The 19,970-nt window shown below is 54.5% G+C and overlaps 1 protein-coding gene across 5 annotated transcripts in view; it reads left to right on the top strand.

Moving 5' to 3' along the window:
- The window catches only part of EIPR1 (EARP complex and GARP complex interacting protein 1), a 123,319-nt gene that overhangs the window by 22,027 nt on the left and 81,322 nt on the right, over positions 1 to 19,970 (top strand). For all 5 annotated transcript variants that reach the window (XM_082745482.1, XM_082745479.1, XM_082745481.1 and 2 more), the window contains one exon: positions 7,099 to 7,231. In XM_082745482.1, the coding sequence (XP_082601608.1) occupies positions 7,099 to 7,231 (133 nt within the window). The remainder of the gene's footprint in view (positions 1 to 7,098; positions 7,232 to 19,970) is intronic.

The raw sequence follows: 19,970 nt of genomic DNA, 5'->3' as shown, positions 1-19,970 counted from the left end.
GCGGCTTAACCCACTGAGCCACCCAGGCGCCCCAGAATTTCTTTTTAAAACAGAGTTCTACTCTATAGCTTTTCAGTTGTTGGGTTTCTGTCTAGAAATGGGATGATAGAGACTGCTTGGGGTTTTCCAGTGACCTGTTAGCTCCTAGCTTTTTCTCCAGCCCTGGGCCAGCTGCAGCGAAGGACCTCCGTCCTGCGCACTTGCTGGCTCTGCATGTTGGTCTCCCTCCGGTGCAGAGGTTGGAACCCAGCCCCCGGTGATGGTAGGAGCGAGTAGGGCCCCTGGAAGTTGCTTAGGTCATGGCAGTGGAGCCGTCGTGAATGGGGTGCACCCGTAGTGTCTTTACTCCTCTGCCACGTGAGGACACGGGGAGAGGGTGGTCATCGGACCCCGGAGGATGGCTTCCCCCAGACCCAAGATGCTGTGGCATCCCGAGCTCGGCCTTCCCGCCTCCAGGGGTGTGAGCACTGCATGCCCCTGTGTGTAGGCACCGCCTGTGCTGTTCGTTACAGTAGCCCACGCGCACGAGGACGCTGCTTGTCCAAGAAGTGCCCCCACTGGGCGCAAGGACGGTGTGGAATGTGGGTCTTTTTCTTTTCTTTCTTTTTTGTGGCTCCCAAGTGTAGTTTGGCTTCATGGACAAAGGCTGTCCATACACTGGAGCTTATTTGCCTTGGGAAGGAGTATTAATAGGGACAGGTAAGTGATAGCCGATGGGCGCAGTGAGCACCGGGAAACACATAGCGTGTTTGACAGGAACCGATCGGTTTAAGTCTTAGCTGAAGGATCACTGTGTTTCAAGTCTAATGAAGAAATCCTAGGAATCCATTTTCCTAAGTATACTTACGCTGAAGCGAGAGCCCAGAGAGTGAGTGACCAGCACAGGGTCCACCGGCCGGGAAGCGGCAAAATCAAAACTGGGCGCAGGTCCCCTGGTCCCAGATCACGGTAGACCCCGTGTATCCCCCCGAAGCAGAGTGGACTGATGCTGAAATGGAGCTTTGTGGTCCTGTCTCGAGCCAGGAGGAGCACGCTGGAGGTGTGAGGCCCGCCGGAGGACGCCCTCTCCAGGTCTAGTGCCTGCTGCACCATATTCTTCGGAAGGAACTGCCGGGAGGGCCTGTTCGTGTCTCGTGGTGGACAGTGTGGTGTGAGGTCTGCGGTGGTGGACGGGCCAGACCTTTCATCCCGCTGGCTCAGGGGCCCCAGCAGGGAGACGTGCCCGTGGCCCAGCCACCGGAACCTTAACGTTCCCTAGGAAGGGAGCTTTTCATTTTTGATTTCTAATTTTATCCATATTTAAAATTTTTTTTTCTAATTTGTAAGAGTTTGTTTACCTTCAGTTCAGTGGGAGAGATGAGATGGAGAGACAGTGCAGTGACCTGGAGTCAGGCTCAGATCTGGCCCCCGGCCACGGCGGAGTCTGGGTCTGTGGCAAGGGACACCTTTCTCGAAGCCCCCGTTCCCCAGGAAGATGAGGAGCGTGAACATCTTTACTGGCTTCCTAATGAACTGTATGACTCTTACTCCTAACTTTCCATAGTCATCTGTGCCCCTAGCCCAGCACTAGTCAATCCAACTTTAAAAGACTATTTAAAGGTAATAGTAATTCACAATATACAAGTTTGATCTTCATTATAAGCTGTGAAAGCATCTTAGGGACTCAGCTGTGGTGTGGAGAGTTTAGGGTGACGGCGGCGTGTCCGCCCGACTCTTAACCAATATTAGTTGCTCCTTCCTTTGCACCCCTGTAATCGTGTGCACACACTGTGGTGTTTTCCTTGCATTGTTCTCAGAACTGCTCTGTAACTGCAGAGATGTCTTGCACAGAGTATTTCCTGGCCCGCCCAGTGTAAGCCGGGGAGCCGGTGGTGCCCTGAGAACAGGCAGCTGGAGAGGTGGCCTCCCTCTCTGGCGGCAGCGGCTGATTTTTGCTCTCCTGCTGCCGTGCGGAGGGCAGGGGCCTCGGTGTGCCCTGGATGGCTTGGGGGTTCAGAGCACATGCTCTGGACTCCTGCTTCTAACCGCAGGAGACACCGTATGTCAGCTCTCCAAGCCTGTGTTCCTCCCCTGTAGATTGTGGCTGATGATTATTCATGGCTCTTTTCAGGATTAATGGAGATAATGTGTGTCAGATAGCATCACGCCTGGCCCGTCTTACATGCTAGCCAGTATTACTCTGATCTCTGTTTATGGGGATGTCTTACCGTTCTTCCTGAACATGCCTAGATTAAAACATTTTGCGAAGATGCATCCTGTGGGCTGTCTGGAAACTGTGAATGAGGATGTGTGGGAGAATCTGAGGACCGTCAGGCGTGACGGGCCGGAGCAGTACCCGAGCGCGTCAGGTCAGGAGAGATGGACTTGGTGGGAGGGGGAGGTCTTCGACACGTCCCTCCTTCCTGCTGTGTCCCTGTGCCCAGAAGTGCAGAAAGGAGCCTAGAGGAACTTTGGATCAGGCTCCAAGGCCTAGACAGCATGTGGACGGCATGTGGACAGCATGTGGACGGCATGTGGACAGCATGGGCTTTGTGTCCTCACACGGAGAAGAGGGCATCCTGGCGAGGTGGTGAGAAGGAAGGCTTCCCCAGGTGAGAGTGACCTGGGGGGCGTCGGGCAGGAGAGGCCGGCAGCCACAGGCCCCGGACCAGGGGAGAGGTCCGCGGGCGGGGTGCTGTGAATCGGTGCTGCGACGTTGGGCTTTCTTCACGGTGGGCCGACCGAGCCAGCAAACAGGAATTCTGCCGACGGGGCTCTGGGGTGTCCGCCTGTGGGCCTCCTGGCATTTGGGTGCCTTGCAGAGGGATAGGTGAGGGAACAGGAAAATAGTACATAGAAGTACCTTCATTCATTTTCTTCGGTCTTCATGGATTTCCAGATAAGCAGGAAATGTGTCAAATAATAAAGAAGAAAGAAAAAAATTTCCTCTTTACTGTAACAACACAAAAATTATTCCCAATTTTGTATATTGCCCTGTAGTCTATGTTCACACATGACTTTTATATAATTGCAAGCCACTTTATATTCTGCTCGTGAAATTTATGCTTTCATAAAACTTCTGTTTATAATTGTTCTTTATTATGATTTTTTTTTAAAGATTTTATTTATGTATTTGACAGACAGAGATCACAAGTAGGCAGAGAGGCAGGCAGAGAGAGAGGAGGAAGCAGGCTCCCCACTGAGCAGAGAGCCCGATGCAGGGCTCGATCCTATGACCCTGGAATCATGACCCAAGCTGAAGGCAAAGGCTTAACCCACTGAGCCACCCAGGTGCTCCCTTTATCATGATTTTTAAAAAATATTTCATTTATTTGAGAGAGAGAGCGTGTGTGTGGGTATGTGCAGGGTAGGCTGCAGAGGGAAGAGGAGGAGCAGATTCCCTGCGGCACGCGGAGTCAACTGTGGGGCCGGATTCCCGGACCTGAGCTCCAGACCAAGACCAAGCTCCAGACCTGAGCTGAAACCAAGAGTCAGGCCCTTAACCCATTGAGCCACCTGGGCGCCCCATGCTTTGCATGATTTTTAGAACTATTTAATACTCCATCATTTTTGTGTTGTTCATTTTTTTTCTGGGACAGGTTTTAGGAAATCCAGTTATTTCAGTTTCAACATTTATATAGTTTCTATTTATGTATTGTAATAAATCTTTTGAAAGAACGATTCAGATGTTCAGCATTTACTGATTTTACTGTAGCCTTCCCTGTGTGGATTGTCACTATTTCATCAGCATCACAGAATTCTTATTTATTCTTTTTTTTCAAAGATTTTACCTATTTATTTGACCGACAGAGATCACAAGTAGGCAGAGAGGCAGGCGGGGGGGGGGGGAGCAGGCTCCCTGCTGAGCAGAGAGCCCGATGCGGGGCTCGATCCCAGGACCCTGATACCATGACCCAAGCCGAAGGCAGAGGCTTTAAACCACTGAGCCACCTAGGTGCCCCCAGATTTCTTATTTTTAAATGTTTAAGTCATTAGATACAATAAAGAATGACTTTTTTTAATTTTTTCTTTTTAGTTTTGTTCTTATGCTCAGTCTGGTGGACTTGCATGTGAGGCAGGGTGTACACACATCCTGTGTGTCTGAAGTGAACAGCCAGTGTATCTTACACACTTGTGCACACCCCCAGCCCCATGCCATGGCCATGGTACTGCCCCCACTGTCACCTATAGCTCCTCAGCCCGTGTTACGGGCTGGGCTGTGTCCCGTTGTTGGCGATCACCGGCGAAGCTGCTGTGAGCCGTGCCGTGCCCGTCTTTTGCCTTGGTGTCACTTGGGTACAGGCCCAGCAGTGGGCTCCTGGGTCTTAGGACACGTGTGTGTTTGACTTCAGTCCACCAGATACTTCTCTCAGGAATCACTTCATTACTTAGTAATTGTTAATAGCTTTTTAATGTGTAACATGTCCCCAGAGGGAGAAGGTGTTTACGGGTTAAATTCCCTCATGTGTGGGGAGGAAACAGTTCTAAGATAACGTGATTTGTACCTTTGAACCCAGTGTGGAAACTGCACTGGGCTACGGGGCAGGAAGAGCTTGCTGAAAGTAATTTTTATTATTTATTTATTTATAAAAGATTTTATTTGTTTATTGGAGAGAGAGGGAGGGATCGGGAGAGAGAGCGCGTGCACGGGGTGGAGGCGGGGAGGGGGAGAAGCAGGCTCCCTGCAGAGGGGGCCCCACGCAGAGCCTGACTTCAGGCTCGATCCCAGAGCCCTGTTATCACGACCTGAGCCGCAGGCAGACGCTTCATCCCCCGGGCCAGCCAGGTGCTCTGAAAGCAGTTTTTTAAAAGTAAAAGTAGCAGCAACGATTCTTCATCTCTTCCCCCAGAGGAGGGGGGAAGGCCCGAGTGTGCGCCGTGGTGAGCCGGGCACGCCTGCACTCGGTTTCTGGTGATCCTTCATCTTCAGTGCGCACGTGGGAATCGGAGGCGCGGGGCCACACGGGCTCGCAGCGTCAGCGTGGGGTTTGCGTTCTGGGTCCAGAGCTACCCTTTGTCGGGGCCGGAGGTTATTTTGCCATCCAAACCGGGCGGAGGAGGAAGTCGTGAAGACTAGAACCAGGCTCTTTGAACCGAGGGTGGAGTGTGAGGCTTTTGGATGCCATGGAAACATTTTTTAAAACAGCATTTAATGTTCCGATCGCAAAGTGGTGCATATTAATCACACACGAAATGTGGAAACTACAGACAAGCCCCCAAAGAAGTGAAGGAAGAACCTGCGGCGGTCCCGCTGTCCGGGGGTGACCGACCGTGACCGACCGTGTACCTCCTGGCTGTCCCCTGGATCATGTACGCAGACACCGCCCGCAGCCCTCACACGGCTCTGCTCATTCTTCTCCCCTTAAATATAAGTTACGGACCCTCTTCCCTGGCACTAAACGGTCCTTTATAGCATATGGAATGGCTTGTAGTATTACGTTATAGTCAAATACCACAATTTATTTGAGCAGTTCCCCATTGCCAGACATTCAGCTGACTTCTGATTTCTCATCGCGATAATCAATGCCGCCGTGAACATTTCCGGACATAGATCTTCATGAAGATCCATGAATAATTTCTTAGTATAAATTCATTTTTAAAACAAATGTTTTATTTTCCTCATTGACTTAGATACTGATAAAAGTATGAATGTGACAATCATTTTATTCCTGTAAAAATTGTCCAGAATATCACTCAGGGAGCATACATAACCTTCCGTGGCTGAAATATGATACTCTCATGTTTACATATGGTGCGACTGTGAGCACTGGCAGCCGTCAGACTCCTTCATGGAAAGATGTTTAAGATGTGTGCATGTGTGACGCTTTCTCGCCTTTTCCCAGCTCCATCACTGCTGGTGCCTGAACTGAGTTAGGCCTTGTTTGGCGTGAGCACCATGTGGGTGCCCTGATTCTGGCTGGGTGGCGGCTACATGTGCCCCACGGCCACGGGCAGCTCTGAGGCTCTAGGCTCATTTGCACAACCCTTGACACCCCCAGCCCTAATGACAGCCCTGGCCTGACCAAGCCACCTGGGGACGGAGCTTTCGCTGCCTTGTTTCTTTAGCACCGGGTGTGTGGGGGGCTGGGCTACGTGGGTTGCACACTTAAAAATACTCCATGGGGAGTGATCCAAAAGGGCACGTGCACCCGAATGTTTATAGCAACAATGTCCACAATAGCCAAACTATGGAAAGAACCTAGATGTCCATCAACAGATGAATGGATCAAGAAGATGTGGTATATATACACAATGGAATACTATGCAGCCATCAAAAGAAATGAAATCTTGCCATTTGCGACAACGTGGATGGAACTAGAGGGTATCATGCTTAGCGAAATAAGTCAAGCGGAGAAAGACAACTATCATATGATCTCCCTGATATGAGGAAGTGGTGATGCAACATGGGAGCTTAAGTGGGTAGGAGAAGAATCAATGAAACAAGATGGGATTGGGAGGGAGACAAACCATAAGTGACTCTTAATCTCACAAAACAAACTGAGGGTTACTGGGGGGAGGGGGTTTGGGAGAGGGGGGTAGGGTTATGGACATTGGGGAGGGTATGTGCTATGGTGAGTGCTGTGAAGTGTGTAAACCTGGCGATTCACAGACCTGTACCTCTGGGGATAAAAATATGTTTATAAAAAATTAAAAAATAATAAAAAAAAAGAATGGCAAGTAGTATTAGTGGATATGTTTTCAGTTTCTTGGAAAACTGAAAATAAAATAGTATCTTGGATCAGATTAAAATGGCAGGCTAAAGGACTATTTTAGGTGGGCTAAGTTAGGTGCCAAATAAATGCCTCTGCCTTATGTTTATGAATATTAACTTCTGTGATTATGAGAAAGTGTTGGACACATTGAATTGCATTTGACAATTAAGCATTTTTGTACTTAAAAAAAACAAAAAACAAACAAACAAAAAACTCCATGGGGATTTCAGACCTGTCTTTTGGGAAGAACCCAGGGAGGTGAGCTCATAGAAGTCTATGCTCTTGGTGTGGTAACAGTAAGTTAAGTAAAAATGTTAAAGATGCTTTTGATTATTCTTTGTGATCACTGTATTTAATTAAGGTATGTGGGAAGTCAAGTCCTGATGTGCTGTTACTGTGCTTGTAGATACACATCGTAGACTTCGATGACGAGAATAACATTATAAGTAAAAACGTCCTCCTCCATCAAGTGGGTGAGATCTGGCACATTAGCACCAGTCCTGCCGACAAGGGTGTGCTGGCCACGTGCTACAACAAACGTGAGTACGTGCAGGTGTTGCCACGCACCCGCAGGACGGGTCTTCCGTTGCTGATGGATCAGTGCGTGACCTAGAGGGGTTGAGGGTGGACAGAGGCGCTGCACCCACGGAGAAGCTGTGATAGCGCAGCGACGCCAGCCGTGGTCAGTCGCCTGCGGTCTGAGACCGGGGGCTGGCGTCGCGGCTGCTCCAGTCACAGGGACCCCTTGGGGCAGGGGACTGATGTGCTGAAGGGTCTCTGATGAGAGACACAGGGGTCCTGCGTTAGTTCACTGTGCCCTTTGGGAGGGCAGCCGGTTGTGTGCATGCACGTGTGTGTGTGCTAGCATGTGTGCACGCGTGTGTGCGTGGGGGGATCCTTGGCCCTAGTAAGCGTCTTCCCTATGTGCTCTTTGGCTCTTTAGTCTTTGGGGCCTTTGACGTTTGTGCCAACCTAGATGTCTGGCACCCAGCCGGCCACGTATCTTCTTCCATTCTCCTGTCTCTGCGCGTGTCCGTAGCTGGTGTTCCTGTTCTGGCTTTGCCGAGAACCCCACAGTCCCATCTCTCTGTCAGCGGAGTATGGTCTGTCTTGTGCTCTGTAGTCTCTACGGTGTTTCCGCCAGTGTCAGCAGGCCCGGCTGGCTAATGGGCATTCGGCGGCCTCTGCACACGGGCCCCACATTACATGTCCTCCCCTTCCTGACCCGGCCTCAGGATGCTGGCGTGTGCGGCTGTCTGCTGCTGCTGCTGCTGCCTGGGGCCCGGGCGCGCCGTGTCTAGGAACCTGCACTGGGACTCTCTGCTCCCTGGGGGTTCTTCACAGGGGTCTTTCTATTTAAGTTCACATAGACCTTTGTGGGTTTGGTTTTTTTATTTTAGATTTTATTTACTTATTAGAGAGAAATAGTGCAAATGAGCAGGGGGGAGGGGCAGGGGAGAAGCAGACACCTCCCTGAGCAGGGAGCCCGGCGTGGGACTCGATGCCAGGACCCCAAGATCATGACCTGAGCCGGCGCAGACGCTTAACCCACTGAGCCACCCAGGCGCCCCTACCTTTGTGGTTTTTTTTTTTTTTTTTAAAGATTTTTATTCATTTATTTGACAGAGAGAGATCACAAGTAGGCAGAGAGGCAGGCAGAGAGAGAGAGGAGGAAGCAGGCTCCCTGCTGAGCAGAGAGCCCGATGTGGGACTCGATCCCAGGACCCTGAGATCATGACCTGAGCCGAAGGCAGCGGCTTAACCCACTGAGCCACCCAGGCGCCCCTACCTTTGTGTTTTTAACACTTATTGTCTTTGGGGCAATAAAGTTGTTTTCTGAAGGTTCTTTTGCCCCTGAGCCCCCTATGTTCTTTATCTATTTGTGGCTTCGACTGGTGCTCTTCCACTGCTGAGAACAACCTCCCCAGAGGCTCTCTTGGGCTTTCCCTTCTCCCCCGTCGCAGTGTGTCGGGGGCTTCTCTGGCAGAGGCTGCTGTATCTTTCTTCCTTGTGCCTTGCCTCAGATCGAGGTCCCTACGTCCAGCCAACTGTGATGGGGCGGCGCCGTCACCCGGAATCTTCCCTGGCCATTTGGGATGTGACAGACTTGACACTGAGACCCCAGCCCCCACGCCCCGGCTCTCTTGCTCTTTGTGGTTTTGTGGCTCCTCCCTTTGGAAGCCTGACGCTGTTCTGTGTAAGGCTGTCCCTGCACCCGCCTGTGGGACACGGTCTCCCCACCACTGTGCTGTTGCTGCGACTTCTGCCTCCGCCCTGGGGCATGGGACCTTGAAAGTAGAGGCAGTCCCCTTCTGGAAAAGTGACTTTTAAACTTTTTTTGACCAATTTCCCTTTTGAGTAACTTAACATCAGCTGACCTTCATTTTAGCTCCCACGTACCTTTAGCGTTGCCGCAGAACACAGCAGACTCGCGGGAGGGACATCGCAGCGCCTTCACCGCACCCTGTCCGCTAGAAGCAGGCCTGGGGTCTTGCCCGCACACTCACAGGAGCGGATCGCAAAAAGGTGTCACATAGCGGTGGCCATCACGGGCCCCTGGTGCGGGGCTGTGGAGGGGCAAAGAGGGAGGGGAAAACAGACTCTGCTGAGCACAGAGCCCGATGCGGGGCTCCGTCCCAGAACCCCGACGTCATGACCTAAGCCAAAACCGAGAGTCCCGTGCTCAGCCACCCAAGAATCCAACTCAAGTCATCTTTGAAACTGCATGTGAGAAGGCCTCCCTCCGTAGCTTCTGTTCTGCTTGGGAGGGCTGGTGAGTGGCCGTGCTCAGTGACCCCCAGGACCAAAGCAGTGACCACGTGCGGGCAGTAGCTTCTCAGGAACTGGCAGCAGGTCAGGGTGACCTAAACGGACAAACTCCCCTTCTGACCAGACTGCGAGCAGGTGCGCTCGCTCCCTTACGTCTCTGTCCTGTGCGTGCGCTCGCTCCCTTAGGTCTCCGCATGCACATGCGCTCACTCCCTAACCTCCATGTGCACATGCGCTCGCTCCCTTACGTCTCTGTCCTGTGCGTGCGCTCGCTCCCTTAGGTCTCCGCATGCACATGCGCTCACTCCCTAACCTCCATGTGCACATGCGCTCGCTCCCTTACGTCTCTGTTGTGCACGTGCGCTCGCTCTCTTACCTGTCACGCGCATGTGCTCACTCCCTTACTTCTGGCACACACGCGCACTTGCTCCCTTATGTCTGTCGTGTACCTGCGCTAGCTCCCTTAGGTCTCTGCGCGCACGTGAGCCGGCGCCCTTCCCTCTCTGGCGTGCAAGGCGCAGGTGACAGACGCAGGCGGTCCCAGACTGTGGATGGGTCTGTGGCAGTTTGGGAGATGGGTCACCGTCACCCAGCATGATTATGAGAACCTCCCAGTCTGGGCGGTGGGGACAGAGTTGTATGGACAGTGAACTCTTCTGGGAACTTCTGCATGGATGAAGGTTAGAAAAACCAAACTCGAGCTTTTTTTTCGGATAATTTTACAAGGCAAATGCATCTTCCCAGAAGCCAAGTGAGGGCCCGTGGGAGGACGGAAGCTGTTTCAGCTGTGCCTCAGGGCCTGGCTGGGAGTCTGCACAGTGGCTGAGCACATGGCCGGCTGGGTGTGGTCCACCATAGGTCCCCTTGGGAGACAGGCCTGTGTGTCCCGCACACAAGGAAAGCCTTTGTCCTTGCTCTGTCCTGCCCCAGGAGGCTGTGCCACTGCCCCCAAGCGGCGTGGAGGTCACACAGGGACGTCGGGGCACGTGTGCCTCACAGCACTTCCTGCCTGCACCGCTGCAGGTGTTCACACTGGCCCCCCGACCCCGGCGCTGGGCTCCCGTTCACCAGGTGCTTCCGGTAGGGCCTCGGCCCTCGTGTGCAGCCTGACTCCTGAGTTCTGGCTCCTTTGCTCGCGCAGGTTCCTTGAGAAGAAAGTAGATGCTTCAGATAAACTCAGTAGATAGGCTGTTTTCAAACGTCGTGACTTTGCCGCTTTGATTTCCTTTTCTTCTCAGTGTGTGTCTGTGTGCCTGCATGTGTGTCATATCGGTCAGGCATGTCTGTGTCTGTGTGTGTCTGCCGTATGCCTGCGCGTGTCATATGTCATGCGTGTCTGTCGTGTGTCTGCCGTGTCTGTGTCATATTTGTCAAGCTTGGTGTGTCTGCCATGTGCTCGAGTATGCCTACGTGTGTCCTATCTGTCATGTGTGCCCATGTGTCTGCGTGTGCCTGTGTATCAGACCTGCCATGTGTGCCTGCGTGTGTGTCATTTCTGTTGCACATCTGTCGTGTGGGTCTTTGTGTCTTTGCCATGTGTCTTCTTGCGTCTCTATGTCCGGTGTGTCATGTCTGTCACGTGTGACTTACGTCTGTTATGTGTATGCTGTCTGTCATGTGTACCTGTGCGTGTGTCTGCTTGCACAGGTCTGTGCTGCGTGCGTGTGTGTGTGTGTGTCTGTGTGTTTGTGTGTGTGGTCCCGGACTGCTCCCTCTTGGCCCCTTCTGGGCAGCAGGGGGCACCAGCGTCCTCCTCACTCTGGCTCTTCCCACCACCTTCCGCGGCTGCGTCCCAGTCGGCTGTGTCCTAGGCTGATGCTGTTTTAAAAGCTTTCTTGCATTTCTCAGAGATTTTTCTAAATGCTTTCAAGGGCATGAAGAGCTTGTTTGCAAAGCACATGGCAGAATTGGGCTCATCAGTGACATCTCACTAAGGTGTCCCTGATGGATGGGTTTTCCTACCCTGGCAAGTACTGAGCTCAGTTCCCTGACCTCCGACCCCCGGCTGCCAGAGACCCTCAGGGCTCTCGAGGCCCTTGGGTGTAGCAGGGAACATGGCCAGTCTGTGGGAGAGGTTGACCTTTGGTTGTGTTTCCAGCTCTGTCTGTGTGGGATCCAGTTCAGGGCAGTATTCAAATGTGTCACCAGGCAATGTCGCTCCGACCGCTGCTAGTAAAAAATAACAGGCCGCTGCGTCTGGTAGAGGATTCTGGCTCGGTGACCCCCGATGGGCCCTTCTTCGGGGCTCCCCGCAGGTGGTGGTTCTAGCAGCTGGTTCTGTTTCATGAAGGCCCACGTGCAGTGAGCCTCGCTGACTGTCATGTTCAGAGACCCGTGCGCCGAGGCTCGAAGGAGAGCGCTGGGGGACGGCGCTGGGCAAGGTGCTTGCGGTGAAGCAGAGAGGGAAGGCCCGGGCGCCCTGCGGCCGTCGGCTCTGCGGTGGGCTTCCCGAGAAGCTGGGGCCTTTCGGGTCCTTTCCCACCCCCGAGGCTGGTGTGCTTCCTGCGTCATCTCTGGTGCCCGCCACACCCCCAAGAGGGTGCTTGGAGACTTGACCCCGTGCCCCACCCTGCTGGCCTGGGCGTGTTTCTTAGCCTAGCACCTTCTGTTTCAGGCTTCCTGACAGGCCTGCGTGCAGTCCTTGCTGGGAAGGGCTGTGTGGTTCCGGGAGGTCATCTGTGGTCTTCAGAGGCCGTTTTTTTTTCTTTTTTTAAACATAGAAAGGAACGTAAGCATTTAGCTTACCTGCTGGTTTCTGAATTCCCAGAAAGAGCCAGAGGTTATGTGGGATTGATTGTCCCTGTGTGTTAGTGTTTACCACTTGTAATGAAGAGATTAGGTGTGGCAACAGCTTGGACTCATGTTTAAACCGGTGAAAGTCACTGTGGCTGGACCCTCCCCCTGTCCGCAGCAGCCGCGTGGGTGACCGCGGGAGGGATGTGGGTCCCTTCTGGGCTGTCGCTTCTCTGGGCCTCTGGGTTGACTGTTCCAGCTGTTCCGAGCTGGAGTTTGGTGCCCAGTGGGGCTGCTTCGATTCAGCCAGTTCGTGCCGAGGTCCCAAGTCAGTGCAGCGTGAGGCTCCAGCTGGAGACGTCCGTTGGCGCTCCGCACCTCACCAGTGCCCGGACGGGGTGATGGCGGCTGGGGTTTCTGGCTGCTTCAGACCCAGCGCTGCGCTTCGAGGACAGAAAGACGAGAGCCTGGGGCGCAGACAGGAGACTGCGTCCTGCGGGGCAGACGCAGAGGCCGTGCGGACGGAGGCGGGTTTGCTCGCGCCGCTTCGGCGCCGAGTCCAGAGCCTTCCCACGCGCGCCGGGCCTGAGGCTGAGGCGGTGCAGAGTGGTGTGGGGTGGGTGGGTGGGTGCGCGGGTCGGGGTGTGGGGAATCCCAGCCCAGCCTCGCCCAGCATGGACAGCGCTGCGCCCCGTGTCCGGGCTCCTGCTCGTCCGCACACAGGCGCTCCGGTAACTGCGCGTGCGAAGACTTAGGTTTCAGGGCGAGCTGCTGTCCTTTGGGTTCGTATGAGGACCCTCCGTGACAGGACCCGGGTGACTCATGGTCCTGATATTTGCCCAGAGATTTTTGCTCCTTCTGGCGGCGGAGGTCCGGCTGCACCTGCAGTAGAGCGCGTGTGCTGTGTGTGTGTGTGTGCGCGGGTGTGCAGCTTTGTGTGTGCTGTGTGTGTGCAGCGGCTCTGCTCGGTGTGCGCTCTGCCTGCGCAGTGTGCCGCGTGAGGTGTTGTGCGCGGACGTATGTTGAGGGCGTGTGGTTTGTGTATGTGTTGAATGTGTGTTGGGGTGTGAGGAGTGTGTGCTGTGCGTGTGGGGTGTGTTTGAGTGTGAGACTGACGGCGAGCGGGAGATGTGCTGAGACTGGGGTCAGGCGTGCCTCCTTTGCGGGTGGGGTGTGCGCGTGGCCCCGGGAGTACTTAGGCCTTCGTCACCATCGCTGCGCGTGCAGGAGGGACATGAGGACGAGCGTGAACACGACCCTTATCAGTTAGTGCTTAGGTACCAGGTCACCGGCTAAGTGCATTTTCATGGATTATCCAGTTTTTAAGTTTGTTTACAATATTTTTTGCAGTTTTTTTGAGATAGCATTGACCTGTAACGTTGTATTAAAGCACACAAGAGAAGGATTCAGCATTTGGGAGTATGTGTTGGGAAAGGATCACCATCGGAAGCCTGATTAACACCTGTCACAACACCACTGGGTTACACACGCACTTTGTGGTTTTCATTCTTGTGATGAGAACATCGAGATCTACTCCCAGCAGCTCGCACGAATGCACCAGAGCACTGCTGGCTGGAGTCTCCGTGCTGTGTGTTCTGTGCCCGGGGCCGGCTTACGTTGTAACGGAAGCTTGGACCTTGGACCATGTCCGCCCAGTTCCGTGCCCAGTTCTGTGCCCGACCCCCTTGCCTGCCTGCCGCTGGCAGCTGCCAATCTGTTGTGTGTCTGTGAGCTCTTTTTTTTTTTTTAAGATTCCACGTATGAATGAGATCATACAGGATTTGTTTTTCTTCGTTTCTGACTCATTTCCCTCACTACGGTGCCCTGCAGGTCTGTCCATGTTGTGACAGACGGCAAGATCGCCTGCTCCTATGGTGGGATCCTATTTCACTGTGCACCGTGTGTGTCTGTATCTATGTATTTTTCTTTGGATATAATTTCTTTATCCATTCATTCTCCGGTGGCCGCTTAGGTTGTTTCCGTGTCTTGGCTGGTGGAGGTGAGGCTGCCGTGAACGTGGCGGTGCTGTGGCTCTCTAGCCTCGTCTTCTGTCATTGTTCGCATATTCCCAGTGAGGAATTTGGGAAAGGGATTTGCCAGGCTAGTAGCACTAGTTAGTAGTGGGGTCAGGATTCGCATCTGTGCGCCTCAGTTCCAAGCACCTGGCCTGCAGGTTAATAGGCTTTAAGGTAGTTGTTTCTGGGGGAAGGATTTTGTAAACATACCCATTGTAAAAATGTTTGTCACGAAGGATAGAGCTACCATGGTCACCGCTTTGGGGTGGTGTTTGTGATGTTGGAGTTTAGAGGCCAGCGAGATCAAAGATCTTAAGGACAGGCCCCTTTGTCTCTTTAGAGACATGATTATATTTCACGGACTCAGATATTCTGCAGCTGGGTTAGTCCCAGTGCCCTCCCTTCCTTGGTGTGGTTCCTGGAGGCACAGGGTCCCATGACCGTGTCTGTCCACGCGCTGTGCCAGACTGCCCAGCCTTCCGCGTGGAGGCGCAGGAGCCACGGACGTCCTCGGGGGGTCTGTCTGTGAGGCCGGGCGTGGGTGCACGCTTGGGGATTGACGTGTGCCATGTTACCAGAATCTGCTTTGGCTTCTGAGTTTTCAACAAGCAGATCAGGAGAATTCTCGTCGTCAGGGGTCCTCTGAGCATGGCCGAGTCCCTCAGACTGCTGGTTTCGGACAGCAAGGGCTTGAGTGGGGTGAGCTCAGGTGACAAAGGACGCATGCATTGTTCTTACACAGTCGTCTGACAGAAGTTAGGATTCCAGAATACAGGAATACAGGGCATGTTTTTAATTAGCTGCTGCGGCTGCTTCTTCTTTGTGTGTGTGTGTGATTTTATGCCGTATTGTGTCTGCACTCCGACTCACCTCTTTGGGTCCCATCCGTATCGTATCTCTGTCCTCACTGACTTTCTGTAGCACCTCCGAAGTTAGTATCATCTGGAAATTTAATTAATGTGCTGTTTACTGCTCCTTCCAGATCGCTAATGAAGATGTTAAATAAGGCTTCATCCCCAGAGCACCCCACCGGACACCTCCTCCCAGCTTAATGTCCCGTCATTTGTCAGCGCGCCTCCTTTAATGTCCTTCCTCCGGGTTTCCAGCCACGAGGGGGGCTTAGACAAAGCTCAGTCTGAATTCATTTTTCCAGTAACACCGTAAAAACCAAATTCCTCCCGCCACCCCAGATATGCTATTTGCTTTGTTCTTCCCCAGCCTAGCGACGTGCGCCAGCCCCCGCCTCCCCCTCTCCCTGGGGCGGCCGCCAGGTTCAGGCCGCGCAGACGGCGCAGCCAGCAGCAGTCGTGGCCTGGTGAGGCCAGGACCCAGGCACAGGTTGCTTCTTGTCTGGGCTGCTGTGTACCTTGCACAAAAGAGTCTCTGTGGGTCATCGTGACAAGTGCCACCGACTGGGAGCCTCAGACGACAGAGACAGATTCTCTCCCAGCTCTGGAGGCTGGCAGTCTGGGGGGGCGGTGAGTGGGCTTGGCTTCTCTGAGGGCTGTCCCGATGCCTAGCAGCCGGCTACCTCCTCCCGCTGTCCTCATGTGCTTGTCCCTCTGTGTCTTCCTCTCCCCTTCCTGCGAGGACATCAGCCACTGGAGTAGAACCCGCCCGGACGGCTGCACTTCAAGTCTGTGCGTCCAAATACAGCAGCTTCCGAGGTTCTGGGGGTTAGGGCTTTGCCATGTGAATTTTGTGGGATACAACTTAGCCCGTAACAGCAATGGATTTTTGGATTGATTGATGCATTTACTTAGGCAAGAGGTTTGGGGAGGGGGTTTCCATCTTGATTAGATCTCAGACCAAACGTCAGGTGACCGAGGTGTCCTCACTTAACACGTTCCTGGAGGCTCATGGTACAGATCACCTGTGAGGTGGCTCACACTTTGCTTTTGTGTTTTTGACTAAAGGTGAGATCTTGGAGGCCTGCCTTCTACTTCACTGAGGCATTTTGAGTCACTGTTGGGACTGGGGGTGTGATTGGGTACACATGGTCAGGAGGGTGCTGTAGGGGAGACTCGGCCTGGGGAGGGTTTGGCAGGGGGCAGGCCCAGTATGGGGGGTCGGGGGGGCAGAGGGTGTGGCCATAGGCATGGTGGGGAGGAGGGAGGGACGAGCTGCTCTGTCCTGCATAGCCTGTCTTGTTGGAGGTCCTGGGGCAGGTGCAGGGTGGCGGCGGCGGGGGTGGGGGCAGGTGGCTAGTGCAGCGCACGCCCCACAAGCCGCCTCTGAAGAGCTGCGTGGGGTGGTGGCCACACGTGTGCCCTGGCCTCTGGAGAGCAGGACTCCCCAGGCAGGGGCGCCACAGGCCCAGGCTGGTGATAGTCTCCTTTCTCCGAGCAGCCTCTCCCCGGGCAGGTCGGAGCGAGGCATCCGTGCCCAGGGCCGGGGGGGTTTGAGATCAGACCTGTACTCTCCGAAGATCACTGAGGAGCGGGAGCGATGCCCAGGGCCCAGGGAGAGCCCTGCTGCTGCTCCTCCTTTGCCCGTCCGTGTCATCATGTCATTCAGCGGTCCTCTGACTCACCAGACAACATTATGTGAAAATGGTCTAACAAAAATCGCAAGTACTTTCGAGAAGAGAAAGCTTCTCAGTATGCTGGGTAAAACTTCAGGAAGATGGAAAGACCAGAAGACGGTCTTTAAAAATAAAAATTACAAGTGCAAACCCCTGATGGAGAATAAAGGCAAAAAGATGTGGCACAGGGTTGGTGCCTCACGGGTGTTAGAAGTCTTCCAGGGAAGTGGTGACCCGCTGAGCTCCTCCCGTGACCCCACAGAGGGGCTGGGGAGCGGCAGCCGGTTCCCTGGCAGCAGGAGTCCGCGCTGCGCCCCGCCTCTGGGGAGAGCGCCCCACGTCAGGGCTGGGTGCGCTGTTCAGCGGAGGAAGGTGAGGTGTCAGGAAGGCTGTAGCGGGTCCTTGGGAAATTAGAACAAGGAGGAGCTGACAGCAGCAGGGCCACGTGAAATACGGCTGGCATGTGCGCCCTGTGCTCACAGGTGGCCCTGCCCGGCCCTGCTCTGCAGTGAGGACGAGCGGCGCCCTCTCTGGCCAGGGGAGCCTTCCGGGGGCCCTGGCGGCTCAGTCTGGGGACAGCTGGAGCTGTCGCTGGGACCTCATGGGAGTGGGAGGGGCCGACCCTGTGGCCGCCACCGAGGATGACTCCTGGGTGAGGGCGAAGGTCAGATGCACGCATGTGCCCAGCGGTGCCCGACCTCACCCGCCCCTTCCTCCTGCCCCACTTCCACCGGAGCCCGCTTCCCTCCTTCCCTGCTTCCCAGGACCAGCCGGGCCCTCCTTGCTCATCTCAACGGTTATGGCTCCACCCCTACAACTAGATTCCCTCCAGTGCAGATCTGGGTCCGCGGTGGTGCTTCTTGGCAACCCGCAGGGCTTCCCCGTGTAGGGGCCGGACTCCCGTGCTGGCCCCGACAGTGATCGGCTCTGTGGCTTTGAGCACGAACAGACCCTCCCCAAGGCTCAGCCTGCCTCCGTGAAACAGGGAACACGGGGCTGGGATGATGTGACTCCTGTGGGAAGTGCCGGCCCTACACGCTGTGTTTTCTGTACGGTGTCCCCAGGCTGTCTTTCTGTGCCCGGCTCCCGCGTGGCGTCCCCATCCTAGGGCTTCATCCACACTCAGGTTCCCACCCGCCTCTGTGGTTCTTGTGCTGCTTTTCCTGCTCATCTGTCTGCCTTAAACCTTCTTCCTGCAAATGCTGGGTCCACTGAGCAGACAGGAGACGTGTGTCTCTCTTACAGATTTGTGTTGAGGCTGAGATGGGAGTGTTGAGCAGATGTAGGGCTGACAGAAAACACAGGACACTCTAGCAAACTTGAATTTCGGAGACATAAGGAATAATTTTTAGTGTACTTATGTCCCATGCAAGCTATTTTCACTTTTCAGGATCCCAACCCTTGTTGGAGGGCACGCCCCAGACGGAAGGCTTAGGTGCCATCCACTGGGAGTGATGTTGGGCAGTCAAGAGGGTGTGGCTATCAGCAAGACAGAGGGGGGAAGGCGAAGCAGCACTGACCATCGAGAACTTTCTCAAGTCTGGGACACCAGAGATTTAGCTGAAATCACCAGGGGAGGTTCTCCCTACCAGCACTGCTATTTGCGGAGCACAGGGCATAGTGGGTATCCTAGGCCCTTCTGCTGTCCCAGTGGGCTGGCGGCCATCTGGGGAGCTGCGGCTCTAGGCTGGACTGCTGCTTCTCACGGGCACCATTTCCCCTACCCGTCTTATCCCCTGTTGCTCTGACTTGGAATTGGGAGTTCGGAGTGCCTGTCCGCTGTGCTCCTGGGACAGCCCCACAGGAGGCGTCAGACCTCGCCGGTGTGTGCGCACGACCATAGACGCTGCTGGCCGCGTGGGCACGGGCCCTCAAGGCTGGAGCTGATTTGGCCCAGCTGTAGCCATGCAGGGGCTGCCCAGGCTTTCACACGGGAAGGGCTCTTGAGAGGCCCAGTGTCTAGATTTTATCTTAATTTTGCTTTTATAAAAACAGATTTTTATAAATGTGATCATGTACCTGCTTAAGAATTCTAATAGTAAAGAAGGCTGTGCAGCAAAGCTGAAATCTCCCGTTCACCCCTAGCCACCAAGGCCCCAGTTTCCCTGCCAGAAACAGTTTTGCAGCAGCCATGGTTACCCCCAGAGATCTGGTAAACCAGAGTTAAAGGTTGGGTTTAATCCAAAAGGAAGCAGTGTCATCTTGTGTGGCAGTGCTGGGGGAAAGATAGAGCCACGTGTAAGAATAAGGAAGTTGTTTGGAAACCTGAAAATGAAGATGCAGGTTTCTGAGTCACCCTTTGTTCCAGAATGATCCATCCCTCACTCCACCTGGACGTTGGTAGAACGCACATCGTTGGGTCAGAGTGAGTCGTCAGAAGCAAGACTCACAAGGCTCTGCACCTTTGTGACACCTCCTCAGCTCTGGTGAGACCAGGGCCATGGCCGCTGAGGAACGAGGTCATGAGAATTGAGGTGAGCCGGACACCCCGCCGTCCCCTCGGGCCTCTTCCACCATCTGTCCAGGTCACCATTAGGAGCCGCTCCTGGGAGTCATTAGGTGAGGTCCTTGCAAGGCGTTCCTCTGGAAGGCTCAGCAGGAGACGGTCACTTGTCCAGCCCCCCGGAGCTCCTCCCTTGGTGCCCTGGCCAGGTCAGCACAGTTCCTCGGGCGGGGGACTGCCGAGAGGAGGCGGAGACGGGACATCCCCTCAGCCTGCCCAGGCCCTCCTTGTTTTCCTGTTCCTTCTGCCGGCGGCTTTCGAGGGCCTCCTGTCGAGGGCATGACTCTGGCCATTGAGGACCTGCAGGTGAACGACGTATGGGTCTGGCCTTCAGGGGAACCGCAGTCAGTACCCCAGAGGGAACACCCCCGTGATCAGCAGAGCAGGAAGAGAGTGATGGCCCAGGGCCCGACAGGAGTTAGAGGGGGAGGGGTGCCTTTCCCCAGAGCACAGCATTCCGTCGTGCCATCGGAAGGGCCTGTGGGCACCTCGCGGGGGCTGAGCAGTGCGTGGGGTGCATTTCGGAGTCAAGCTTATGGAAACGATGTTCTGTGTAATGGGGGCCAGCTTCCTCAACCCCACCGCAGGCCTCATCTGGAGAACACATGCTTGGCATTCACCTCTCCAGCGTGTGAAGGTCACCGAAGGTGACTGCAGAGGGGCCGGGAGCAGTGTCTGCCGCGCCACAGGTCTCAGGAACGGTGGAACCGGATTCCCTGACTGGTGCTGGCTGC

This window comes from Mustela nivalis, assembly GCF_964662115.1.
Source record: "Mustela nivalis genome assembly, chromosome: 8".
NCBI classification, from domain to species: domain Eukaryota; kingdom Metazoa; phylum Chordata; class Mammalia; order Carnivora; family Mustelidae; genus Mustela; species Mustela nivalis.
Note: the sequence above shows the minus strand (reverse complement) of the source record. Positions and strands in the feature narration are given on the sequence as shown.